Source organism: Scyliorhinus canicula, chromosome 4 (assembly GCF_902713615.1).
Source record: "Scyliorhinus canicula chromosome 4, sScyCan1.1, whole genome shotgun sequence".
NCBI classification, from domain to species: Eukaryota; Metazoa; Chordata; class Chondrichthyes; order Carcharhiniformes; family Scyliorhinidae; genus Scyliorhinus; species Scyliorhinus canicula.
Window position 1 is genome coordinate 171,597,917 of NC_052149.1, and position 25,753 is coordinate 171,623,669.

The 25,753-nt window shown below is 44.4% G+C and overlaps 2 protein-coding genes across 4 annotated transcripts in view; one reads left to right on the plus strand and one right to left on the minus strand.

Annotated features, from left to right (window-relative positions):
* LOC119965166 (EF-hand calcium-binding domain-containing protein 9-like) overlaps window positions 1–25,753 on the minus strand; it is a 583,421-nt gene that overhangs the window by 157,933 nt on the left and 399,735 nt on the right. The gene's annotated exons all lie outside the window — the stretch shown is intronic.
* Window positions 1–25,753, plus strand: part of stk10 (serine/threonine kinase 10) — a 136,129-nt gene that overhangs the window by 53,760 nt on the left and 56,616 nt on the right. For both annotated transcript variants that reach the window (XM_038795537.1, XM_038795539.1), the window contains exons 3-4: window positions 6,379–6,427; window positions 9,535–9,684. In XM_038795537.1, the coding sequence (XP_038651465.1) occupies window positions 6,379–6,427; window positions 9,535–9,684 (199 nt within the window). The remainder of the gene's footprint in view (window positions 1–6,378; window positions 6,428–9,534; window positions 9,685–25,753) is intronic.

Below are 25,753 nucleotides of genomic sequence, written 5' to 3' on the forward strand. Positions count from 1 at the left end.
ATTTCTCAATGCCACCCAGATGTTGTCTCACGGTGAGCCAACCAATCTAACAGAAACTTCGTCCTTCTTACAAGGTTTTCCTATTTCCACATTTGAAGTTCCAGCCTTAATTCTCTCCAAATGTCTTCCCACTCAGATGTCTACGGCCCACCTGCGGAGCTTCTATCCCACCTTCCAAGATTCCTTTTCCCTGGATTCCCAAGTACATTCAAACACTAGCCCAAAAATAAACTTTCAAGCAGAACACCACTGCTCACTAGTGGCCCTCTTGCTCCCCTTCGAGTCTGTGGTGAATGTATTCATGACGTGGAGATGCCAGCGTTGAACTGGGGTGAGCACAGTAAGAAGTCTTACAACTCCAGGTTAAAGTCCAACATGTTTGTTTCAAACACGAGCTTTCGGAGTGCAGCTCCTTCCTCAGACCTGAGAAATGGCGTTCTGTTCACAGGCAAAAATCTAATCTCTCTGTTTTGAGAGAAGCTGCTGGTCTGTTCACAGTCTGACCTTTAACTGAATTGAAAACTAAACACCTGGCAGTTTCAGCCTTGTGCTCCTCCTATTAACTACATCATCTTACTAAAGCTAAGCATAGTGTCTCTAATTATCTACGCCCCAGGGAACCTTCTTCAGGTAAACAACAGACATGATTGGAATGAATGATGATTTCCTTTTACAATGCTTTAATTACACCTCTGTAGCCCAAAGCCTGGCTGTCTTTCAAAACCAGGATTTTAACAAAACGTTACTGCAACAGTCACATACTCCACTAACTCCGTCTTTTAATCCTTACTGTACTAAATAAGACAATCTTGCGGGAGTGTCACAAAGAGTCAACTATACTGTTCCTCACTCCCAACTGGCCAGACGACACCAAGTTTCAGTTCCAAGAACTACTTTATTCAAGCAAAAGCAGGGGAGTTAACTACTTGGCTTGCCAGCTGTCCGATCACAGAAAATACCCAGTTGTTGTATCTTTTATCTTTCAAGTAATTAACATAAACCAATCGGAATAATACATTTGTTTACAAATCATCTATGTCCATTCACAACTAAAAATTAGGATTACATATTGGTATAATCGGCAATCTTAATCCAAGGCACATGTGTAGTATAACATCGCCAAACATGTATTTATCACTACTTATCTACAAGCCGCTAGACAAATGAGATCAAGTATCTGCCTGAGCTGTGCTACCTTTTACTCCCATCCCATTGTCCTGTGTTTTGTAAGACACATGGGCGGCAGCTGCATACTGATTTGATCAATTGAATAATTGAGTGCAAGTTCTGTGACTATGCCCTTGTTATTAAAAATCCTTGAATCCCTCTGTTGCTGTGGTAACTGATTTCTTTCTATGGGAATCCCACCAGCTACAGTGAACGGCAGCCCAGTGTTAGTCTTTCAGGTTTCTTTTAGAGTCACAGATGTTTACAGCATGGAAACATGCCATGCTGCCCAGTTTCTATCACTAAGCTAGTCCCACTTGCCTGGATTTGGCCCATATCCCTCTATACCAGTGGTTCTCAACCGGGGTCCACATGGGGGTCCATGTAACATTACTAGGGGTCCACACAAAAAAAATACCGAATTGGGGGTCCACGGTGATATTTTAGTGGTCCATAAAGCAATTCTACTTCAGAACAATTGTTATTACTGAGAATCAAGTAGAAGAAAAAAATGTTTGTTTTCATGATGAATATTCACCTTTCTCTCTCTCTCTCTCTCTCTCTCTCTCTCTCTTTAACACAGTAATCACTAGAAACTGTGTATATTTGATATGAATTGGTTATTTTTAGAGTAATTTAATTCAACTTAGTCAGTAAAAAGTTTTTTTCATTACTTTTCATATTAGAATAAGTTTGGCAACGTACGAAAATACCGCTAATCCGTTTCCAACCCTCACTGTAAGGTAGATGGACTTTAGGATTAGTTTACCACGCATATAAGAAGCTTTTTTTTCTGTGGAATGGCCATGGGGGTCCACAAAAAAAATTAAGAGGAAAAGGGGTCCATGGATTAAAAAAGGTTGAGAACTCCTGCTCTATACCTACCCTGCCCATGTAACTATCTAATTGCTTTTTAAAAGACAAAATCATGCCCACCTCTACCACTGCCTCTTGCAGCCCATTCCAGGTGCTCACCACCCTCTGTGTGAAGAAATTTCCCCTTCGGTCTCTTTTGTATCACTCCCCTCTCACTGTAGACCTACGCCCTCCAGTTCTAGACACCTTTATCTTTGGGAAAAGATGCCACTTATGCTCCTCATTATTTTATAGACCTCTATAAGATCAGCACTAACCCGTCTATGGTCCAGGCAAAAAAGTCCCAGCCTATCCAGTCTCTCCTTATAACTCAGACCATCAAGTCCTGGTAGCATCCTCGTAAGTCTCTTCTGCACTTTTTCTAGTTGAACAATATCCTTCCTATAATAGGTTGACCAGAACTGAACAGAGTATTCCATGTGTGGTCTTACCAATGTCTTGTACAACTTCAACAAGGCGTTTCAACTCCTGTATTCAAATTTCTGACCAATAAAATCTCACATGCGGAATGCTGCCTTCACCACCCTGTCCACCTGCAACTCCACCTTCAAGGAGCTATGAATCTGTACTCCTAGATCTCTTTCTGCTGTAACTCTCCCCAACTTCCTACCATTAACTGAGTAGATCATGCCCTGATTAGATCTACCAAAATGCATCACCTCACATTTATCCAAATTAAACTCTCATCTGCCATTCATCAGCTACTGCCCCAATTGATCAAGATTTTGTTGACCACCTTCACTATTCACTACTCCAGTTTGAAAAACAACCCTCCGCAACCACCTTTTGGCTTTGGTCACCAAGCCAATTTTGTATCCAATTGGCTACCTCCCCTGGGATTCTGAGAGATTTGACCTTCTGCAACAACCTACCATGCGATACCTTGTCAAAGGCCTTGCTAAAGTTCATGCAGACAACGTCGGCTGCACAACCCTCTTCTACCTCTTGGTTACCCCTTCAAAAATCTCGCTCAAATTCGTGAGACATGACTTTCCCCTTGCAAAGCCATGCTGACTTTCCCTAATTAGCCCGAGCCTGTCCAAATGCCTGTAGATCCGACCCTCAGAATACCTTCTAACAACTTACTCACTCCAGAAGTAAGGCTCATCGGTCTATAGTTCCCAGGCTTATCCCTACAGCCCTTAAACGAGAGCACAACATTTGCTACCCTCCCATCTTCAAGCACCTCTCCTGTGGCTGTTGATAATTCAAATATCCCAGCTAGGGGGCCGGCAATTTCCTCCCTAGCCTCCCACAATGTCCTGGGATACATTTCAACAGGTCCAGGGCATTTGTCTATCGGTGCGCTTTAATACCTCCAGCATCTCCTTCTCTGTAATATGTACACTCCTCGAGCCGTCACTTTTTATTTCCCTAACATTTATGCCTTTCCCTAACATTTATGCCTTTCTCAGCAGTAAATACTGACTAGAAATATTCATTTAGGACCTCTCCCATCTCCTGTGGATCGCACATAGATGACCTTGTTTATCCGAAAGAGGCCCTACCCTCTCCCTAGTCACTCTTTTGCCCTTTATGTATCCGTAAAAGCTCTTTGGATTTTCCTTTGCCTTATCTATCAAGACAATCTCGTGTCCCATTTTTATCTCCTGATTTCTCTCTTAACTGGGTGTTCCCAGTGAAATAATTTTATGGCTGTGATATACACACTTTACTTGTTTATTACTTAGATGATTTATTCATTCAAGGTAAGATGCCAGTTATAAAATCAATGAATGTTTTTTCCAGAGAGTTCAGTGGCACAGGGGGACCTGAGTGTGCCTCCTTGCAATGTTGATTTCAAATAATCTTCTTTCCAAACAAAAAATGAAATATCATTATTGCAGCAACCTCCAGAGTTGGGCTGTGGTTGGAGGCTGAGATGTATGGTCAGTCAGTATCCTCATGAATGCCACAAGTGAGGAAGGAACTGTTGCTCATTGCTGCAAGTTGCACTGAGTAGAGCTTTAAGTTGTAAAATTTCCAGTTAAGTGTTGATGGCCAACAGCTTGACTACAGTCTTCAAAATGCCATTTCAAACCCCCATCCCAAAAGTGATCCCACAGAAAATTCAGTATGAACTCTGATCTTGAGCCATGGATGTGTAAGGATTCACCATTTTCTAATGCTAGATGTGAATCAGGTAGGGGCTTGTTCTCTGGAATGAGTGTTTAATTAATTACCCGTGTATACATACAGGCAGTAGGCCAAGCCTTTGGTGATATGTCAAGGTGTAAACCATCAAAAATCTGATTATAGTGGTCCAATCATTTATGCGATTTTTAAAAAGTTAATATTAGGCAAGAGATCATGGAAATTTACTAGCTATTTTGGGCAGATAATAGTTATGATTTGCATGCAATAATTGTGATTTTTTTTTTGGTTTGTTTCATGATTTAGGACTGCAGTATGTTATTTTCACTTTTAGTAACTCGTATGGTAGCTGGTGTATACTGATGAGACAGGACATTTGTCACGTCCTGTTAGCACTAACAAGGGAAAAGGGGCCTTTTTATCATCACACCACTCGGTTCTTGACTGTTGCTGCTGGGGAGGGGAGGTCACAGGCTTTGATGAAAGGAAGTTCACTTGTCATGGGAAATGCCTGTTTTTGAGCTAATTTACATTTGCTTGTTCAAGCGATGGGCAGGTCACCAAACGTTCCTTACGACTACCAACAGAAAAAAGCTAGGCAGGTCAATTAGCATGGCTGGGAAGAGCAGATGTTTTATTCTTTGGGTGCATATTCATGAATTGTCGATGCTCTCTACAGATGTTGTGTATTTGCATTTTTTCTGAATTTCTTTTGAGCTTTCTGCATGATTTTATTTTTGTTAGTGTCATCAGTAGATGCTTTTATACTTGCTGCTTCACATGTACCTGACAGACAGCCGTCCCACTGACTTTAGCCAATCCAACAGGTTCAAAATCAATACTGGAGAGACTTTAATAGAGTTTCAAATTGATGTGATGTGAATTGTTGGAGTAAAAAAAATCAATTGTTTTATCATTTGATAAAATATGAATGAAAGATATACTGAGAACATTGTGCACATGAAAGTGATATTCTCTGTGATGACTGAGGTACATTCTAGTTTTCATCAATCGATATGTGACATTTAAGCATGAACTTCAGTGCAATTAAGATAATTCATTGGAAAACAGTTGAACCAACCCACCTGATAGGACGACAATGTTATCAGGATGCAGCTGGTAACTCTGCAAAAAGATGGATGTGTCGCAAATGACTTAGAAGACAGAACCAGAAGACAAGAAAAGACCTAATGGTCATTGCAGCTGGTGTCATGGAACATACCAACAATGTTGGCTAGAAGTGAAAGGGAGCTTCCGACCAATCCTATTTATTTACCTTTTCAAGCAGGGCAGCACGGTAGCCTTGTGGATAGCACAATTGCTTCACAGCTCCAGGGTCACAGGTTCGATTTCAGCTTGGGTCACTGTCTGTGTGGAGTCTGCACATCCTCCCAGTGTGTGCGTGGGTTTCCTCCCACAGTCCAAAGATGTGCAGGTTAGGTGGATTGGCCATGATAAATTGCCCTTAGTGTCCAGAATTGCCCTTCGTGTTGGGTGGGGTTACTAGGTTATGGGGGTAAGGTGGAGGTGTTGACCTTGGGTAGGGTGCTCTTTCCAAGAGCCAGTGCAGACTCGATGGACCGAATGGCCTCCTTCTGCACTGTAAATTCTATCTATCTGGCCATCCTTTTGATAGCATTTCCATTCAGGTGATTACAATGGGATATGATTAAAGTTCAGTTTGTTAAATTTCTATTTGCATGATGTCCTAAATATCGTGAATATTTTCGTTGCATAAATCTAACATTTGAGGTGAATTTATGGGAGTTTGTTTTTAATATCTGATGCTGTTCTCCCTAAGGCGCTCTCTCCCTGTTGTTATGAGGTTGGTGAAGAACTAAAGAAAATTCTTGCTTATTTATTTTAGTGAATTTGTCACCTTATTGTACACCAGCACTGTGAAAACACCTCCGAGTTAGAGGTGTGTGCGTGTGTGCAGAATGGTTTTGCACCATGATTCCTTCCTTACACGTGACCGTCAACTGGTCAAGCTGAAGTTTTTAATTTACATAATATCCTCACCCAAGTGGGTGATCGGTGATGTGGTTTGTTGGAGATGTACCAATACGAACATTAATATATATATATATATTTATTATATATATATATATATTTATTATATATATATTATATATATTTAATATATTATATATATTGCGATTATATAAAAAAAAAATCTGCACAAAACTTCACTTTGTCCCAAAATGTTCACCCAGCTGACTTTGTTTTCTCCTTTTAAAGATTATGATCGAGTTCTGTGTTGGTGGTGCAGTCGATGCGACAATGTTGGGTAAGCTTTCCGTGCCTTAAGATTTGAATAACAAGCTGTTATTTTGTACATTAAATATTTGCAACCTTGGTTACTATGAAAATTTGATAGTTACGTAATTTCTAAAAAATACATTTTTTTTAACCTGTGGAATCCGTATGGGCCTGGTGGAATAACAGGGCCCCAACTGGGATCTGCAAAGAGTTCCAGGACCTCAGCAACCCCAGAATTGCCTCTCCCTGGCTGTCTCTAAATCCCTTCCATTGTGTAATTTCACACTGGGAATCACTCCCAAATGTGTCACTAGTTCAATTATACATATTTGATTTGTTACTTTAAAATGCAAGTAGCCTTTCCCGTAATCTAGGAACGAATATAACTTTAGGTGGTGAGCAGCAATCAGTGGGGGTGGGGGTGAGTGCTTCATTGGGATGGTGTGGGAAGACTGGGTCAGGTGGGGCAATGTCTATTTAATTGTTATTGTATATTCTCTGTTTGCACTATGTTAATGTTCATTCTAGTTTGTTTTGTTATTATGGTTACTACTGTTTTATTTTGAAAAATTTTGCAAAACCTTAATAAAAATACTTTTGAAAAAAAACAGTAGATGGTGTTGTGATGTGTCACATCTTGCGGATCCCATACACTCACTCTAGTGCATCCCACAGCAGCGCTGAAGATTTGATACTTTGTTTGGTTGAGTATTCCTGAAAAATACATTTTGTCAAAATTTTTCGACTTGCACTCATCAGGAGAATTGCACGAATACCAATGTCAGGAGAAACAACAACTTTATACTGTATGAGAAGAGAGTGCTGATTTGGTTGGCAAGTGGACTTTGGTTGCCAGAGGTGTTATCATGTATAATAGTGACTGACAATTAACTGCTAAGCATTGGTTGAAAATTTAAACCAGGCAGATTGACTGATTGGGGTGGGCATTTCCCTAAGGAAAGCATCAGCAAATGGCTGTTACCTATTTTGTGAACGTGAAACAGACCTGATGAGTACATGTTTCATCTGTCTGCAAATAACAGGGCCCCGTGAAAAAATATATAGGGAACTTCTAGTACATGAAAATATCCCACACTGCCAGCCCGACTGACTATCTTAAATTGTTTGTCGGCATAATATTTAGCACATTGATGATTATTTGGCAAATATTGTCCAATTACAGAATCGTATATGATGATCACTTTAGTTTGCCCATTGCAAACAGCTGAAGTGACCTGCTGTTTGATGTATCTGCCTGTCTTTGGGGCACATGGTTTACATACCTAGCATTGCAGTGGCACTAAAATTCATATACCTCAAGCCTAGCTTCAATGCTCAATACACGCATTGGGATTCTTACAGTTCCATATGCTATAAGATTGGCCTTATTGGCAACCTTGTAAATCGGATCCAAGCCCGCTCACCGTGCAAGCTTGATGCACAAATGTGGCACATCAAAGACATCTTATGGATTTACGATCAGATAATTTTGCGCTGTATATCGCGCAAAATCCTGAACAGGCCCAAGGCCATCACTTTCGGCCCAGAAAAGTGCCAAGTCTGCCTCCGATTACTCTGGGACGGCAAGGTATCTTCATAAGCCACAGGTGAATCTAGCCGTTTCATTCGCAGGAGCAACATGTGTGGTTTCACCACTACAGGTTGCTTCCCATCATCCTGTATCACTTGGCACAGTGGTTAGCACTGGTACCCTGGTTCAATTCTGGCCTTGGGTAACTGTCTTGTGTGGAGTCTGTACCTTCTCCCTGTGTCGGAGTATGTTTCTTCCGGGTGCTGTGGTCTCCTCTCTCAATCCAAAGATGTGCAGGTTGGGTGGGATTATGGGGATGGGGCAGAGGAGTGGGTCTCGGTAGGATGCTCTTTCAGAGAGTGGGTGCAGACTCAGTAGGCCAAATGGTCTCTTTCTGCATGGTAGGGATTCTATGGATTCAATGGAAATGATAAATGCGGTATATGAATTTCAGTGCTGGTGTGATGCTAGGTATGGTAGATCATATCAAACAACCTATCCCTTCTACTGGGCAAAGTAGAGACCATACTCAATCAGCCAGTGTGCAAAACTCAATACAGTGTCCAACATTAGATGTGATTTTGTGACTGGACAATATTTGCTAAATAATCCTCAGTGCTAAAAATTACATTGACAACCAATTTAAAAGCATCAGTCAGGCTTGCAGTGTGGTGTATTAGTGTGTACTGGAAGTTACATATATTTATACATAGGGCCCTGTTCTTTGTAGACAGAAAGAACATATATACACATTGCGCTTATTTCATCTTCACAAAATTAATGATAGTCTTTTGCTGGTTCTTTCCTCCCGGTAATGCTTTGACATTCAGCGTCAAACTGACTAGTTAGAATTTTCAAGCAGTGCTTGGCAGTTAACTGTCAGTCACCATTAGTTGGTGCATACCCCATAGCGATGCTTCTACCAATCGAAGTCCATTGCACTCTCTCCTCATGTGTACACAATCCCTGACATGGGTATCTTGATGAGTGCAAGATGAAAAGCTTAGAAAAAATGTATTTTCCAGCAATTTTAATTTGCTCTTTTAATCTTCTTTTTTTTTTGCTGTTAGCCGATGACAAACTTCTGTTAACATGGATCCCAAAAATCTGAAGCTAAATGAGAATAATTAAATAGCCATAGTTACTTGATCATCCCCTGCATTCAGAAGCCTGTGAAACAGTCGACTTTTCTTTGTAACTAAACTTTGTTTCATTCCTTCCACGTAATGTCAAAACTCAACTGACAGCTATACAAGCCCCTTCATGTTCTCTCTCTCCTTCTCTCCCCCCCCTCCCCCATCCCAATTTAGAGCAGCAACATGCCTCTGAAATTGAGAAACATTCCTGCTGCTATGAAAACCGTGCAGGGTCTTGAGGTGTATTGTGATAGAAAGTAAACATCACCACAACTATGTTCTTGTTCCCCGGTCTAAATTAACCTATGCTTGAAAGGAATTGCCCCAAAGAGCCAAATCCCATATCCCTCTTTTCCCAATTCTATCTTTTTCTTTTCTCCCTGCCTACAGCCCAACTTGCCACCTCTTGCTAGCACTCATTCCTCCTTTGGAATTTGCATATTTGTGATGTGACATTTTCTTCCACAGAATTGGATCGTGGATTGACTGAACCACAGATCCGTGTTGCTGCACGTCAGATGTTGGAAGCTGTAGATTATCTGCATAGCCAGAAAATCATCCATCGGGACTTGAAGGCGGGGAACGTTCTACTATCCCAGGATGGCAATGTTAAACTTGGTAAGGCATTTGCTTGTTTAAAATAGTTCTCCATGAAATGTTCGTCTGCACTTTTAGAAGGTCTAAAGGAAGGGAGCGATATAATATTTTAAACCTAGTGCAAAATACAATAAAACATTCAAATCTTCAGAAATGTGTGGGCAGAGCTGCAGCCAGGTGGAAACTCTGCTGGTTGGAGTCATAAATAGTGCAAATAATGTTTTTGTTTTTTTTGGAGTTCAATCATCTCAGTCCCAGGAGATGGTTGCAAGAAATTCTTATTGTTGTCTCGGGTGTTACCAATGACCAGAAAGTGAAATGGATCAGCCATGTAAATACTGATGCTATAAGAGCAGGTCAGAAGCTTGGAATTTTGTGGTGATTGAGTCACTGCCTGATGTCCCCAAAGCCTGTCAACCATTTACAAGTCAGGAATGTGATGGAATACTCTTACTTGCCTGGGTGAGTGTAGCTCCATCGCTCTAAGCTTGAAACCATCCAGGACAAAGCAGTCCGCTTGATTGGCACCCTATCCACATCTGAAATATACGCTCCCTCCACCACTGTTGCACAGTAGCAGCAGTGTGTACCATCTACAAGATGTACTGCAACAACTCACCAAGGCTCCTTAGTCAGCACCTTTCAAACCTACAACCATTACCATCTAGGACAAGGGCAGCAGATGCTTGGGAACACCATCGCCTGCACGTTTTCCTCCAAGACGATCGCTGTCCTGACTTGGAATTATATCGCTGTTCTTTCACTGTCACTGGCTCAAAATTCCGGAACTGCTTTCCTAAAGCGGCAATGGTGTAACCTACACCTCAGCAACTGCAGTGGTTCAAGAAGGTGACTCACCAGCAATTTCTCCAGGACAATTGGCAATGGGCAATAAATGTTGGCCTAGCCAGTGTCACCCGCATCCCATGAAAGAATTTTTGAAAAATTCTGAATTGTCATTCCTGGCCTTTTAGATAAAACATCATCCTGTGAAAGAGGTGTATGTTTTTGCAGAGCACCGTAAACAAAACTAGCATGTAAGGTTTGCATTGGCAACCCAAGAGGAAGGAATGTTTTTTGATTGTAGATTGTGTATTGAGCAGTGACGGGCTTTAAAGGAGGCCTCTGTAAAAAATGTTGCAATATACTGGGGTAACTTTTCTGCCAAGAACCTGACAGATTGGTGAAAGCTTGTTTGCTTTCTCTGTTTTTGCTGCACTGTTGTGGTGCATTGGTCCTTCCTGTTTATTCTCTTATTTCCCCTTTCTTTTATTTTACCATTATCATTTTTGATCCACGAGTGATTAATGAACATGTATCTCTACGTCAAGCAATAGAGACAAAGAGGAATTCAGAAGTTACAGGAGAGAATATTCTGCGAGTTTCAACAGGAGCTTCAGACTTTTCAGCACCTGAGATAGAGAGAGATAGGCTGGGGCTCAGTTTGATTGGCTGGGGTGCCAATGAATTGGCCCAAAAGGCTGCACTCAGCCCGGTAGCAGGTGGTGATTGGATCCTGTCCCAGTGGAATGGTTTTCAGAATCTCAAAGAGTTCAGTTTGACACCTGGACACCGAAAGACAGGGATCTGCTTTTTCTCCTTCTCCAGAAAAGCTGAGTGCTATATTCCTGAATCTACAGTAAAAACAGCAAACTGAAAGAAAAATTTAAACCGGGGTAAAGTGCTGGAAACACCCATCTGAAAAAAGTACTCTCTTTCTCATGTTTTGTTTTACCCTTTTCTTCCCCTCTGTTAGTCTATCTTGTTTGTGTAAAGGGTGGGGGGCAGGTTAAAGCGGGGAATTAGATAATGGTTAACCAATTGTATATGCTGCATATTCCATTTTGGTTAAAGTAAATGTGTTTGAATTTACATTCTTGGGTAAGCCAAGGGCTGAAGACTTGGGTATTTTTAGAAGAATTATTGGTTAATTCAATTCTGCCGTGACTCCGGGTCAAGTGGGGCTGAAATTCACCGGGCACTAGCCCAGAGTGTTGTACAAGTGGGGAGAGGAAATGTCTTTTGCAAACCAGGGCTTTCCATTTTCAACTGAACCTGAACTGAGTGCCTTCACACAAGATTCAAAATACTTTGTGAAGTAAATTTCCTGCAACTCAGCCACAGGAAACACGTGGTCGGGCAAGACCACAAGGGAAAATTGATTTTGGTTTACTTTTTTTGAAAAGCTTTCAAAATCATATTCTCTTTTGTAATCGTTGAATGACGCACCGCAGGAGGAGGCGGTGTGGTCTGGCATTTCATTTTTAAGAAGTTACTTTTTATGAAAATGTCAAGTTTGTTTTTTGGGTGCTTTGAATAAGATGTTCTGTACCCAATTTCTGATGTTCCTTCACATGTAAGGAGAACAACTGTTCTAATATTTGTAAGCAACTTCTATTAAATGTTAACCGTTGCTCTGTGACCTGCTCGAACACAAACACAAAATCTCAGCTGACTCTCCAATGCAACACTGATGGGCTTCACTGTTCGAGGTTTTTTTCATATTGTTGGGGAAGCAATTATAATTCAAAATAGAGGTTAACATTCATTCAGTAGTTTCAGCTGATGGAGTGTAAATAGTTGAAATGTCACCAGGAATGGATCCCTCGGGGCAGAGGTTCCGTATGTGTGGAATGGTCTGACTTGGGTAGTCACAGTTTGAGCTATCCCTCATGTTCTACTTGTGGAGCAATTTACCATATCACCCCTGGCCTGTCCTTAAGTGCTTGAGGATTATCCAGATATTTGTGGAAGGTTGAAACCTGTGAATTCACTGCTTGGGTCAGTTACCAAACTGTGGTTGGTAATGCTTGCAGTCAACCGAGAGGTGGGACTTTTTTATTTGAAGGGTGTTGTCACCCAGGGCAAGTGCACGGTTAGTTCCTGACCCTGGAGTCGCAACATGAGTGAATTAACCAATAATTTGTGTTTTCCTGATAGCTTTAACCCTTGACTGCTCCAATGAGTTACAGGCACCAGAATTATAAGTAAAACATTATCCCACTGTTTATTTATAAGAGTAAAATATGAACATATAATGAAAATAATGGAACAATGTTCTTCTCATCTATCTATTCTCAAAACCCCGTCCCACCCTCCACCAAGACACACACAGGACAGACGAGGTGAAGGGGTAAGGGAAGGATTAAAATGATGGGAATTGGAGGAAAGGTTTTGAGATGAATTTTCACTGCTGACATTGTGGCTTCTGTAGGCGTCGATCTTCTCCGAATGCAGAAAACTATTTAAACAGGGGATTCGAGTCAGTGCAATTCTAACCTTCGACCACTAGACAGAGCCTCTGTCTCCCTGAGATATTACTGGAGTTCTCTACCCGAGAGTTCATAGCTGATTCTATGTCCACTCTGCCTTTCCTGTGTGTCTGATCTCTGTACAAATATTCTGGCTGTATCGTGAAGAGAGTCCTCACACTGGGCTTTTTCCAGCCCTCAGAAGGAGGAGTAAACTGTTACAAACCTGGTGGGTGAACTTGCTCACAGCCTTTTAAACCAGTAGTTTCCTTCACCGGTCTGGCTGGGAGCCTCTTAAATCAACTAGCAGAGAGACAGCTGAGAGAGAGCCTTAAAGCTGCTTCAAGCCTGAATCTTTCACAACTGACAAAATAAAACTCTTCACATGACCTGCTGTTCTTCCAGAAGGTTCTGAATGGCTCCACCAATCTCAAGCGAGAGCAGGAGATGCCTCAGTGCTCCAGATGCACTGATAGGCTGCTTGCCAAGTCCATCACAATGACATCACGGGCTCTACCACAGAACATCATGGAAAAGTCCTGGGCTAGTTTAAATGGCAGCTGGTGGGGGGTAAGCATTTCAGCTGGTAGATCAATGGATTGTCATGTGTGATGCCAGGTATTTTGGCATTGGCTTGTGGGTGACTGGCCATTGTTGAGTGAGGGAAATCACTCAGACCCATGCAACTACCACCTCATCATGCTGCTCTCTGTAACGTAAAATATTCTGGAGTGCCCCCTGATCACAAAGAGTCCCAACCAGGAAGTAGTGATGCCACACCAGCCTTCCTAAACCCCAGAGAAGGTCCTCCAATATCTAGTCTGGTTTCCAGGAAACCTGTGGGTAGGGGTGCGCTGCTGGCAGTGCCAGAGAAATCTGCCACCAGTGCTCGGCAACAAAATTCCGGCTAAAGCTGCTGGAGAAAAACATCCAGTCTGACGGCATCTGTGGAGAGGGAAAGCAGAGTTGACGCTTCAAGTCCAATATGTCACTCCTTTGGAATCCGACAAAGGATCCTATTGGACTTTAAACGTGTTTCCCTCTCTATGGATTCTGCCAGACCAGCTGATTTCTTTTTTTGTTGGTTCCCAGCACTTTTTGGGGTTCTTATCTGAAGCCTGTTTAATATTTATACTTCAGTGAAATAGATTCAGATTGTTATCAAATTGCTGTTTGTGGGAGCTGTCAGTGTGCAAACTGACTGATGTCACTGCCGTAATGTAGGAAATACGAAACTTCAAATGTGCTTCATTGGCTATGAAGTATTTTGGGACATTCCAAGGTTGTGAAAATCTCTATATGAATGCAAATCTTTTATTTTTCTTAGTGTTCAATGTCGATATCCTCAAATGTCAACCACTTACGTAAATTTTATAAGAGATTTTGGAAATGAATGGCATAATCCTCATCTGTGACCTGCTTTGGTTAAACATCTAAAAAGATTAGGGCCAGAGCTTTACGCCCCCTTCACAAACTCAGTAGGTTTTGAGGTGGTGTTTGGGGCGAGTATAAAATTGCACGGGTGGGATTCCCTTTGGGTTCCTGCTTAACCCTTCCCTGACCTCGCAGCAAATTTAGGCTCGGGTAGGCAGGGCCACCGACGTGAAGCCCACCCTTGACCTAATTGAGGCCCCTCAGTGGCCTGTTTCGGCCACTGAAGCCATATTTCCTGCCGAGCCTTAAATCTTTAGTCTGGCAGGCGGATGACAGCTTAGGGGTGGTGAAAATGAAGGAACGTCAATCTCAAGCAGGGGGCGAGTGGGGGTCACCTTCATCAGAAGTCCCCATCTGAGTCGGGATGTCCTCCCCTTGGGTCCAGTGGCCTCCAACATCCAGCCACTGCAGCGCTATTGCTGTAAAGCAGCCAGCCAGCCCGATTGGCTGACAGTTTTCCAAAGCAGGACTAACTCCCAAATTGGGGGTGAAAGTCCTGTCATATTCCAATCAAAACACAACAGAGCATAAAATGGCAGTGGGGTTCTGAATTGGTTGTTCCCTGCTGACTCCGCGGATGGCAGATCTCAGGCCTATATATTATTGCCATAAAAATTGAATGCATTTTCTCCAGTTGAATTCTTTTTTGCCTGGGACACCAAGTGCCTGTAAAATGGGCCGCCGTCTTGCACATCTTATTTGTGTGAGGAATGCCTAATCACTGGAGCTGGTTTCCAGTTCAAACCGGGGAACTTCTTGGCTGAGACGGGTCTGAATGAGCACTGTGTCTGCCAAGTTGAGCATGTGTTGTGATGATGCCTGGACTGTACCATTCATTATTCCTGTGCTGCAGGTGATTCCTTTCACCCTTTACATTGCTGTGTAGTGACTTTTATCTCCAGGTTTGAAGCCTACTTTTGCATTCTGGATTTCATCCAGCACCTTTTTTTTTCCTGTATGACCAGCCTAACTGCAGCTATGTAAGCAAACGCAAGTCTTACAAACTATAAACTACGTGTTTTACTATTTTGCTTGTACAACTAATTCATCGTGATTACAAAGCTAGTTTTAGCAAGCGAGATAGTAAATCTGGAACTTTCTTCCTCCAAAATGCAATGAATGCTGGATCAAATGAAATTTCAAAGACCGGGAGAAATTATGACACGAGACCACTTTTTGTAGAGGTTGAACTTCTGATTATATTTAGTTACAATATTTTGAACACTGTTCACAGAATCAGAACAAAAATGTTTAAAAAGCAGTACTTGTATGAGAGAGTGGGAATGCTGTGTTGCGGAAAGAAAACTTTCCTCATCACTATCCAGTGATCTGTGCTGGAAATACATGTGGATCTTGGATACAGATAGAATTGAGCTTGGCTGAAATAGTTTTGAAATGTGCCAATAGAAATTTACTATAGTTAATCAAGAAATACAATTTAATTCTATTGGAATTAACAGTACCTATTTAAAATGCACACGGGGGACTAGTTTTAGGCCATTTTTTAATTAACTTCCAACATTGGAATTTACAGTAAGGCATTTTTAAAAATCTGATCTTCAGCAAAGGGTTAAAACAAAGGTTTCAGGCACTGCAAATGCTATGCAATTTAACACAGATTTGCCAGTTTTGAACTTTATTAGTAGAATTTTATTGTTTCTGTTTTGAGTTGACAACATGGGGATTTTCCAAGCTAGTGTAAAATGGCACCGCCCAAGCTGACTGGCCCTGACATGAACTCTGTGGCTGAGCGTTTGATGTGCATATATCCAGCAATGTTCTGGTAAAGCGCACAAATCTGTTGTGTGCACCCCAAGTCTAATAATTGGATTAGATGAATATTTGTTTGTGGTTTTGCATTGGAGAATTGAATTAAATGCTAATACAACATCATAGTTAAAGGCTAACTGACGAAACTGAAAGGGAAAACATCAGGTTTAATGTGTGTAGATCTAAAGCTTTCTCTCATGAAAATTGCCACTTTCCCTCCCACACATTTGATGAAGCTAAGCACGCGCACATACACAGCATTTAGGGGATTTCCAGACCAGTTTGCGCCTTTACTATTATGTTTCATGATTTTAAAATTCTCATGATTGTACTGCTTCCACATGTGCATGGAGACAACACCCAGGACTATCTCTCCACACCTCTTCCAGCCCACCCAGTGCTTCCACTGTTGGACTGTTTGCCCGTGATGCTGGTTGAGCCACAATTTCTTCCAGGTAAAGACGGGAAAATCATAATTTTGCTCCCCAACACCCCACCCCAACCGGCATCCATCCACCCCGATTTCTTTTCCACCCTCTACCTTCCGATTGAAACTTCTTGTCCACTTGTTTATTAACTCCTCTGATGACCTCCTGCACCTCCCACCCTTTTTATTTTTATCTCCAGCCTTCCAAACTATCCCGCCTAAATATCTGCTCCTCTCACTTCCCTATTTTATTTCCTTCCTTTTTTTTCCCTCCACCATTGGTCGCTGTGCTTTTAGGGGTCATTTGCTGTGGAATTCCCAGCGTTAAGCGTTTCTCACCCCCCCCCCCCCCCCATTTCCCGCAAATGGACCTTCAGCAAGTTCTGCTCTTTGAGCAAAACGTTTGATCATCTCTTTTGGCTGTGTCCATTTTCTGATTACATCTGGGTGCAATTGCTTTGGGACATGTTTCTACATCACATGCAAGTTGCTGGCAAGGTTCAACGGGTTCAGTTTTCTGATGCCGCTTTTTATCAGTAGCGAATTGAATGCTTGCTTTTCAACTGATCTCTCTGGAATTTGTAACTCTGCTGTACTTGTTCAACCAATTTGAGATCGAGTTATCCGACAACTAATCAATGAGTACATTTGATCAATACAAATCTGAACACTGCAATATGATGTACAACACAAGCACATTATCCATGAGGAATATTAAATCTGACTAAGATTCACTTAGATCAGTAGGTTCCCAGACAATCATGACATTTGTATGTTTAACTCCCAAGCAGTGACATTAACATAGACATTAATAATTTAAAGTTGCCTCTTTGCGCTAGGAACGGTCACCTTGGCTTAGTTGATAGCATTTTATCTTGAGTTGGGGTCATTCCAACCCTTGGGTGCATAATCTAGGTTAATATTTCAATGTCTTAATTTGTGGGATCTTGCTGCATTTAGTTGGTGGTCATGTTTATCTATTTGCGGGCAGCACGGTGGCGCAGTGGGTTAGCCCTGCTGCCTCGCAATTTAACTTGGCCAATCCACCTACTCTGGGCATCTTTAGGTTGTGGAGGTAAAACCCACGCAGACACAGGGAGAATGTATGTGCAAACTTCACACGGACAGTGACCCAGAGCTGGGATCAAACCTGGGACTTCGGTGCCGTGAGGCAGCAGGGCTAACCCACTGTGCCACCCTGCTGCCCAAAATACCCATGTTAACAGACATTATGAAATATGCCATTCCCCTCATGACAAAATTTGCAGTAGGTTCTGCTCAACGTGCTCAACAGCTTTCAAATCTGAAGGAAGCCATGAATACACAAGAGGCAAGTACTTGGAGAATCAGTGAAAGGAACTGACAGTGACTGACTAGCTTTCAAATTGCTTGATTACTTGCAAAAAATGGAAAGCCACTCTCTAGGTGAATTAGAGAAAGAATACATCATTGAATCTTCAGGTGTTTTATTTGCTGTGTCTAAAAGCCAAGAGGAAATTATCAAACATGCTAAATGTCTGTAACTCAGTGAGTCCCAGAGTGCAATAAATCTCTGCTGATCTGGCAGAGCAAGTTTTCAGATCTATACATCTATACATTCAAGTGAGGCTATCAGTCTAGCATGGGATGAATTCAACAATGTTAACAACATTGCTCAGCTCTGCATAATGATTTGTTGTGTTGACGATGATCTGGACATGACAGAAGAATTTTTAGATCTCTTGCCAATACATGGACGAGCAATGGGCTCGGTATTTTTTGAGGTGTTTACTGATTATTTTTAAAAGTATGAGTCAGATATGGGTGCCCCTCCGTGATCGGAATATACCATGGATTTGGAGCTTTGTTGAAAGCTTGTGTACCTGACAGTTTTTTGAAGTTTTCCAATTAAGGGGCAGTTTAGCATAGCCAATCCACCTGCCCTGCATGCTTTGGGTTGTGGGTAAAACTTGCGCAAACACTGGGAGACTGTGCAAACTCCACACAGGCACTGACCTGGGGCTGGGATTGAACCTGAGTCTTCTGCTCTGTGAGGCAGCACTACTAACCACTGCCACCGTGCTGCCCGTGTATCTGACGTAGTGCATTATACAATGCACAGCAAATAAGAAGTGCTCTGCACTAAACTTGACAAGGGAGAGGATTGGAAGCTGTAATGGACAAAGTGGTACAGATTGTTAACTTCACACGTGCTTGCCCCCCTGCATCACCGTCAGTTTGTAGGACTTGTGGACCAAATTGAATCAGAATATGGAGAACTTGTCATGCACACTGAAGTACAATGGTTAAGCCGTGGTAAAATACTGTACAGCGTCTTGGCGTTTCTACCAGAAATCCAGCAGTTCTTGAAATCTCAAATCTACCCAGAGTGAGAAGATGAAAACTGGGTTTTTCTCGCCGACATCATTGGCACCTGAACTTGTGGAACGAGTCATTGCAGGCGAAAAATCACCTCTGCCCACGCTAGTTGCTAGTGTAAGAAAATTCATACTGTAGATGCAACCAGAAGTCACAATAATGTCAGTATAAATATTACATTTGTTTTTGCCATTTGAAGTTGATGACATGTTCTATTTATTTAACCATCTTCTGTAACTGGTTATGAAATATTTGGTGTGTATTTAATCTTATTCGTGCGGTTGTGGTTAATGCCAGTGCCCAATTTCACTGTGCGGCCCATGGTGATGATGGAGGCCACTCGTACGGAGCACAGACATCATAGAGGGCTACTCGTGCAGCCTACTCACTAGCCCATCACTGCCCTGGGGTATAGTTTCTTGTGTGTTTGTTGATGCTGGGCTCGGCCAGGCCCAGTGCTGTGGCTGTAATCCTGTTGCCCTCCAGGGGCTCAGGATGTCCCTCTGAGGGTGTTGAGAGGAGCCTCCTGCCAGACTGGATTTTGTTTCCTTCTTTCTCTGGTACACAGGGGCCTGAGGATGGGCCGGGTTCTGTGCCTTGGTGGGTACCCTGTTGTTCTGCCTGTATGGCTGGTCGCCCTCTTGTTCATGGTGGCCTGTTCTCTTCACTGGTGGGCGTTGTCTGATGGGATAGCCCTTGAAGGTCTTTTCTTTCACTCTTTCCTTTTCTCTTTTGGAAAGCCTGAGGGCTTGACTATAGTCTGATCATGTTGTTACTGTTGCGAGTCCTCTCTTCCCCTCCATCTCTTCCCTTGCCTGTTTTGGGGGGTTTGGTTGCATTATGCAGTGTGTATGTAACTTCCCATAGATCTACGTTTTTTGTGTATTTTATTTCTGCAAGTGTGGACATGATTAATCTGCTCTTGTGCAGATGGTCTGGAATCCGGAAAGAGAAGGCTCTGTTGGGTCATTGATGCCATTGGCATATCTGCAGTTAAGGTGGATATACATTGAGGCGCACCTGATCATGGCGGGGGAGGTTTATCCTGATTTCCCGTGATGATTATGGCGTATTGTGGTGTGGGAGGGTATGTGCCACTTTGCCATGGTCATGATCCTATCCTGTTTCCCCCTCGTCTCTGGAGGGGCAATATGAGTCTCTAGTCCTGTTTAAAGATGGAACTGAGCCAGCCCCCCCCCCCCCCCCCCCCCCCCCCCCCCCCCGGCCTATCGTTGGCCTTTGGGGCCGTCATGGGCAGCTAGCGGGGCCGGTTTAAAAGCAGGCGAAGACTCCTGCGCGGGTGGCGTGGCATGGCGGTCGGAGCAACGGGGGCGGAGCTAAAAGGAAGCCGGGGCGGCAGGCCAGAGGCCAGGGCACAATGCAGTTGGGGTGTCCCACATCGGATGGCTCCCACCTAGAATGAAGAAAGAAGGCTGAAGTCCGGTCCCAGGTGAGTTCAGGGGGAGTGTCAAGGAGAAAGAAAGAATGTTTGAAGAAGTTCGGTGAAAGTTTTTTTTTTTCTCCTCTTTTTCCCCTCTTTTTTTGTTTTGTGTGTGAAGGAAGAAAAATTGTTTTTTTCCCCAAAAAAAGGAATAATTCGGATTGATGAAGGACAGGAGGGTGGAAGGGGGGAGAAGAGAAAAGAAAGAAAAAACAATAAGCCGCTAAAGGATGCGAAGAGCAGCGTCAAAGAAAGGAGGAAATGCGGGTTCGCCATTGAATGAGAGGACGAGCAAAAGTGCTGACACGATGGTGGAAGCCGAACCGCAAGGCGGGGCCGCACTACTCAGTGGAAAAGATGATGGAGGTGATGGCGGTGGAGCAGGAAAAGCAGTTCGCGAAACACTTGGGGGGCCTTGAGGAAGGATCTTGGAGGTTCTTGCACCCAAGGGAACAGGAGTACTCGTTTTTCTCAGCAGTCCATAAGGTATACTCGCAGATCGACTTTTTTGTGGTGAGAAAGGCTTTGCTGGCTGGGGCCAAGGGTTCGGAATACTCGGCAATTGCAGTGTCAGATCACGCTCCGCATTGGGTGGATATGGTACTGGAGAAGGGGGTAGCGCAGAGGCCGGGGTGGAAACTGGATGTGGGGCTTTTGGGGAACCAAGTGTTCTGTGAGAAAATTGAAACGGTAATTAAGGAATATGTAGGGTTCAACTGTACGGTTGAGGTGTCGAAGGCAGTTGTCTGGGAGGCTCTAAAGGGGTGAGATAATTTTGTTTAAGGCCAGGGTCAACAAAGAGGAAGTTGGAGCGGCAGAGGGAAATAGGTGAGATGTTGGAGGTAGATGGGAGTAATGCAGAAGATGGGGACCCAGCGAAGCTAGAAAATAGGAAGGAACTACAGGCCTTCCTATAAACTGTCCACCAGGAAGTCGGTGCGCCAACTGAGACGAGCAAGGGGTGCAATTTATAAGATAAGGCGGGGCATATATTAGCAGGTCAGCTCCGGAGGGAGGCAGCGGCAATGGAAATTCTTCAGGTGAGGGATAGGGCAGGAGGGATTGGTGGTGGCTCCGGAGCTGATTAACAAGGTCTTTGAGGAATTTTACGAGAGGTTGTACAGGTCAGAGCCACCCCGGGGGAGACCGTGAGATGCAGGAATTTTTGGATGGGGTGGAGTACCCGAGGCTAGGGGAGGGGGACAGGGCTACATTAGAAGGAGCAATAGTGGAGCAGGAGATAAAGGACGCGATTGGGAGGATGCAGTCGGGGAAGGTGGCAGGACCGGATGGGTTTCTGGTGGAATATTATAAATTCAAGGATAAGTTGGCACCCCTGATGATGGAGATGTTTGAAGAGGCGGTAGGGAAGGGGGTGCTGCCACAAACCTTGGAGCAGGCATCGATTTCACTGTTGCTAAAAAAAGATAAGGATCCGACGGAGTGTGGGTCGTATAGGCCCATATCACTTCTGAATGTGGACGCAAAAGTATTGGCAAAGGTACTGGCGGGTAGGCTGGAGGAGAGCCTCCCAAAAGTGATAGGTGAGGATCAGACGGGGTTCGTGAAAGGGAGGCAGCTGTTTTCGAACATTAGGAGGGTTTTGAACGTCGTTATAGCATTGGCGGAAGGGAAGGAGGCAAAGGTGGTTGTGGCATTGGATGCTGCGAAGGCATCTGACCGTGTAGAATGGGGGTACCTGATGGCAGTTCTGGAGCGGTTTGGGATTGGACCAAGATTTGTGAACTGGGTAAAGCTATTATATAAGGAGCCGAAGGAGAGTGTCTGCACAAACAATCAGCTCAAGATACTTTTCTCTCCACTGTGGGACGAGGCAGGCATATCCTATGTCCCCCCTGCCGTTTGCACTTGCGATTGAGCCGTTGGCCATTGCGTTAAGTAGTTCGGGAGCATGGAAAGGAATAATATGGTGGGGGTGGAATAGAGCATAGGGTGTCCTTGTCTTCTGGCAACTTGCTGCGATATGTGTCGGAACTGAGTGCGTCGATAGGAGGAATATTGGAGCTACTGCGAGTATTTGGGTCTTTCTCGGGGTACAAGCTGAACCTGGACAAGTGAGTATTTTGTGGTGTCTTGGCCAGGGGTGGGGGGGCTGCCATTCCGTAGGGCAGGGACTCACTTTAGGTATCGGGAGGTGCGGGTTGCCCGGGGGAGGCTTCGCAGGTACAACATCACTAGTTTGGTGGGGAGAGTGAAAGCCGATCTGGCAAGGAGGGATGGTCTCCCTCCGTCACTGGCGGGTTGGGTCCAGGTGGTTAAAATCAATGTGTTGCCGCCGCGATTTCTGTTTATTTTTCAATGCCTACCGATTTTCCTCCCAAAGGCTTTTTTCAGGGAGATTGAGGGAAGGATTACCTCGTTCATATGGGGAGGGAAGGTGGCCAGAGTGAGAAATGTGCTGCTACAGAGGGGAAGGCTAGAAGGGGGTTTGGTCTCCCGAACCTGATGTACTACTACTGGGCGGCGAATGTGGAGAGGGTGCGGAGCTGGGTCAGAGGGGTTGATTCCCAGTGGGTCAGAATAGAGGAGAGTTTGTGCAGGGGGTCGAGACTGAAAGCACTAGCAACGGCGCCGCTCCCGATAGCTCCGGGGAAATACTCTGAGTCCAGTAATAATTGCTTAATTGAAAATCTGGAGGCAGTTTCGCCAACACTTCGGGTTGGGGGCAGGGTCAAGGGAAATGCCGATTCGGGGAACCACAGATTTGAGCCAGGGAAGTGAGATTAAGACGCTAAAAGATTTGTTTCTTGGGGGTCGGTTTACAGGATTGAGGGAGCTGGAAGTGAAGTATGGGCTGGAGCAGGGAGAAATGTTTAGATACATGCAGGTTCGAGATTTTGCCAGGAAGGAACAGAGCTTCCCGGAGGAACCGGCCTCCACATTGCTGGAGGAGGTGCTGACGACAAGGGGACTGGAGAAGGGGGTAGTGTCAGCAGTGTACGGAGCTATTTTGGAAGAGGATAAGGCACCACTGGAAGGGATCAAAGCAAAGTGGGAGGAAGAGTTGGGAGAGGTTATAGAGGAGGGGGTCTGGTGTGAGGTGCTCTGGAGAGTAAATTCCTCCACCTAGTGTGCGAGGTTGGGGCTGATACAGCTGAAGGTGGTATACAGAGCCGATTCTTTGAAGGAGTAGAAAATGTGTGTGAGCGTTGCCCGAGGTCGGGTGGCGGGGGGTCGGGTCATCACGTTCATATGCTTTGGTCCTGTCCAAAGCTAGAACAAGTTGGACAACTGGAAGGAGGTGTTTAGGGTAATTTCCAAGGTGGTGCATGTGAAACTGGACCCTGGTCCCCGGGAGGCCATATTCGGGGTGTCGGATCAGCCAGGGTTGGAAACTGGAGCGGCGGCAGATATCGTAGCCTTTGCCTCGTTGATCGCCCGAAGGCGGATCCTGCTGGGATGGAAAGCAGCCTCCACACTGTGCCCTGGTATGGCGGGGGGTCCTGTTGGAATACTTGACCCTTGAGAAAGTTGAGTTTGAACTGAGGGGAAGGACGGAGGGGTTCTACAAGTCATGGGCATTATTCATTATGCACTTTCCAGAACTGGATAACATCGAACATTAATTGGGGGGGAGATTGGGGGTAGGGGGGCTGTGTACATTAAGGATGTCTATGGGTAATCCCTGATTCCTTTCTGTCATTTGTTTATGTTAACATGGGGGCTAATGTTTGGGGGTTGGTGGGAGGATGGGATTGTTGTTATTGTTACAGGGATTGACATGTCTGTTGCTGATTATTGTTTATTGTTGATGGGTGTAAATTCGGGAGAAAATGTGAAAAAGGAGGACAATAAAAATTTAAAAAAAAAAAGATGTCCTGAAGGCATGAGGTGCTTTCTGAAACCACATTTGTCATTTTTGAACTCTCAGGAGCCATGGGCGCGATTCTCCGACCCCCACGCCGGGTGAGAGAATCGCGGGAGTGCCGGGTGAGAGAATCGCGGGAGTGCCGGGCGATTCCCGCCACGCCGCCCTGGCACCCGCACGAGATTCTCCCACCGCCCTCCAAAATGCAAGCCGCGTTTCACGACAGGCCCTCGGAGAATCGCCGCTCGCCGTTTCTAACAGGCGAGCGCCGATTCTCCGACCCGGATGGGCGTGCAGCCTGCCCAATCCGATGGGTTCACGCCGACGCCAACCACACCTGGTCGCTGCCGGCGTGAACAGCGCGCGAACGCTGCTTGTGCGGCCTGTGTGTGGGGGGGGGGGGGGGGGGGGGGGGGGCGAGAAGCATTCTTTTCCTCTGCCGCCTCGCAAGATCAATCCTCCATGTCTTGCCTGCGAGGAGGACGGCAACCGTGCATGAGCCGCTTTGACGCGGCGCCAAGGCCTGGCACGCGTAATTGACGCGGCGCCGCTCCTTGCCCCCTGGGGGTGGGAGAATAGGGGGCGAGGAGCGGCCTCCGACGCCGGAGTGAAACACTCCGGTTTTAACTCCAGCGTCGGCACTTAGTCTCCCGTTGGGTGAATTTCGCCCCATGTACTTGGCTTGAATTTTTTTTTGAATTATTTTTTTTATGTACTTGGCGTAAGTTGAAAACTAAAAGATCCACACTTGTAGCAAGCCCCAGATTCTGGTCTGACTCATAACAACAACTTGCGGACATAGATCACATTTAATTTTTATTTCCCCCAATTAAGGGAGAATTTAGCATGGCCAATTCACCTACCCTGCACATCTTTGGGGGATGGGGGGGGGGGGGGGGGGTTGGTTGAGACCTGCGCACGCACTGGGGGAAATGTGCAAACTCCACACAGTGACCCGGGGCCGGAATCGAACCCGGGCCTTGGCGCTGTCGGGCAGCAGTGCTTACCACTGTACCATCATGTTACCCATAGAGCACATCAAAAGTAGTAAAAAAACTCGTTACCAATGCAGGAGCATGATAATACAGAATATAACACTGTTCCATACAGGTGTATGCTGCAACTAATTCCTGAATCTATGTAATACCAATTTACCAGAAATGCCGGTTTTACGGACAGGCTTGCAGACTTGCATTGGCGGTACAATAAATATTGGGGGTAACTTAGGATATAGTAATTTAGATTCATTTTATAACTGGATTGTGGTTGTTTGTCTCATTTTTTCATTGCTGGTCGATTTATGTCAGTTATTGATCATCTACTGACACAGCCAAATTTGTGCCAGTCTACTTGTTCCGAGATTTTTTTGATCGAGTAGGCTGAAGCCTTCCCTCGTGGAAACACAATGCCAGTTTTAAGGAAAATCCTTAATTGCGGATTGAACTCGGTCCCAACCCATTTGTAAAAAGCTGGATCTCTGCTTGCTTTTGGCTAGTCTTTGATGCGTATGCGACTGCAGAACAAGATTTTGTTTCGTTAAATGGGCCATTACAATTCCTACTTGATCTTTTTTTTTGTTC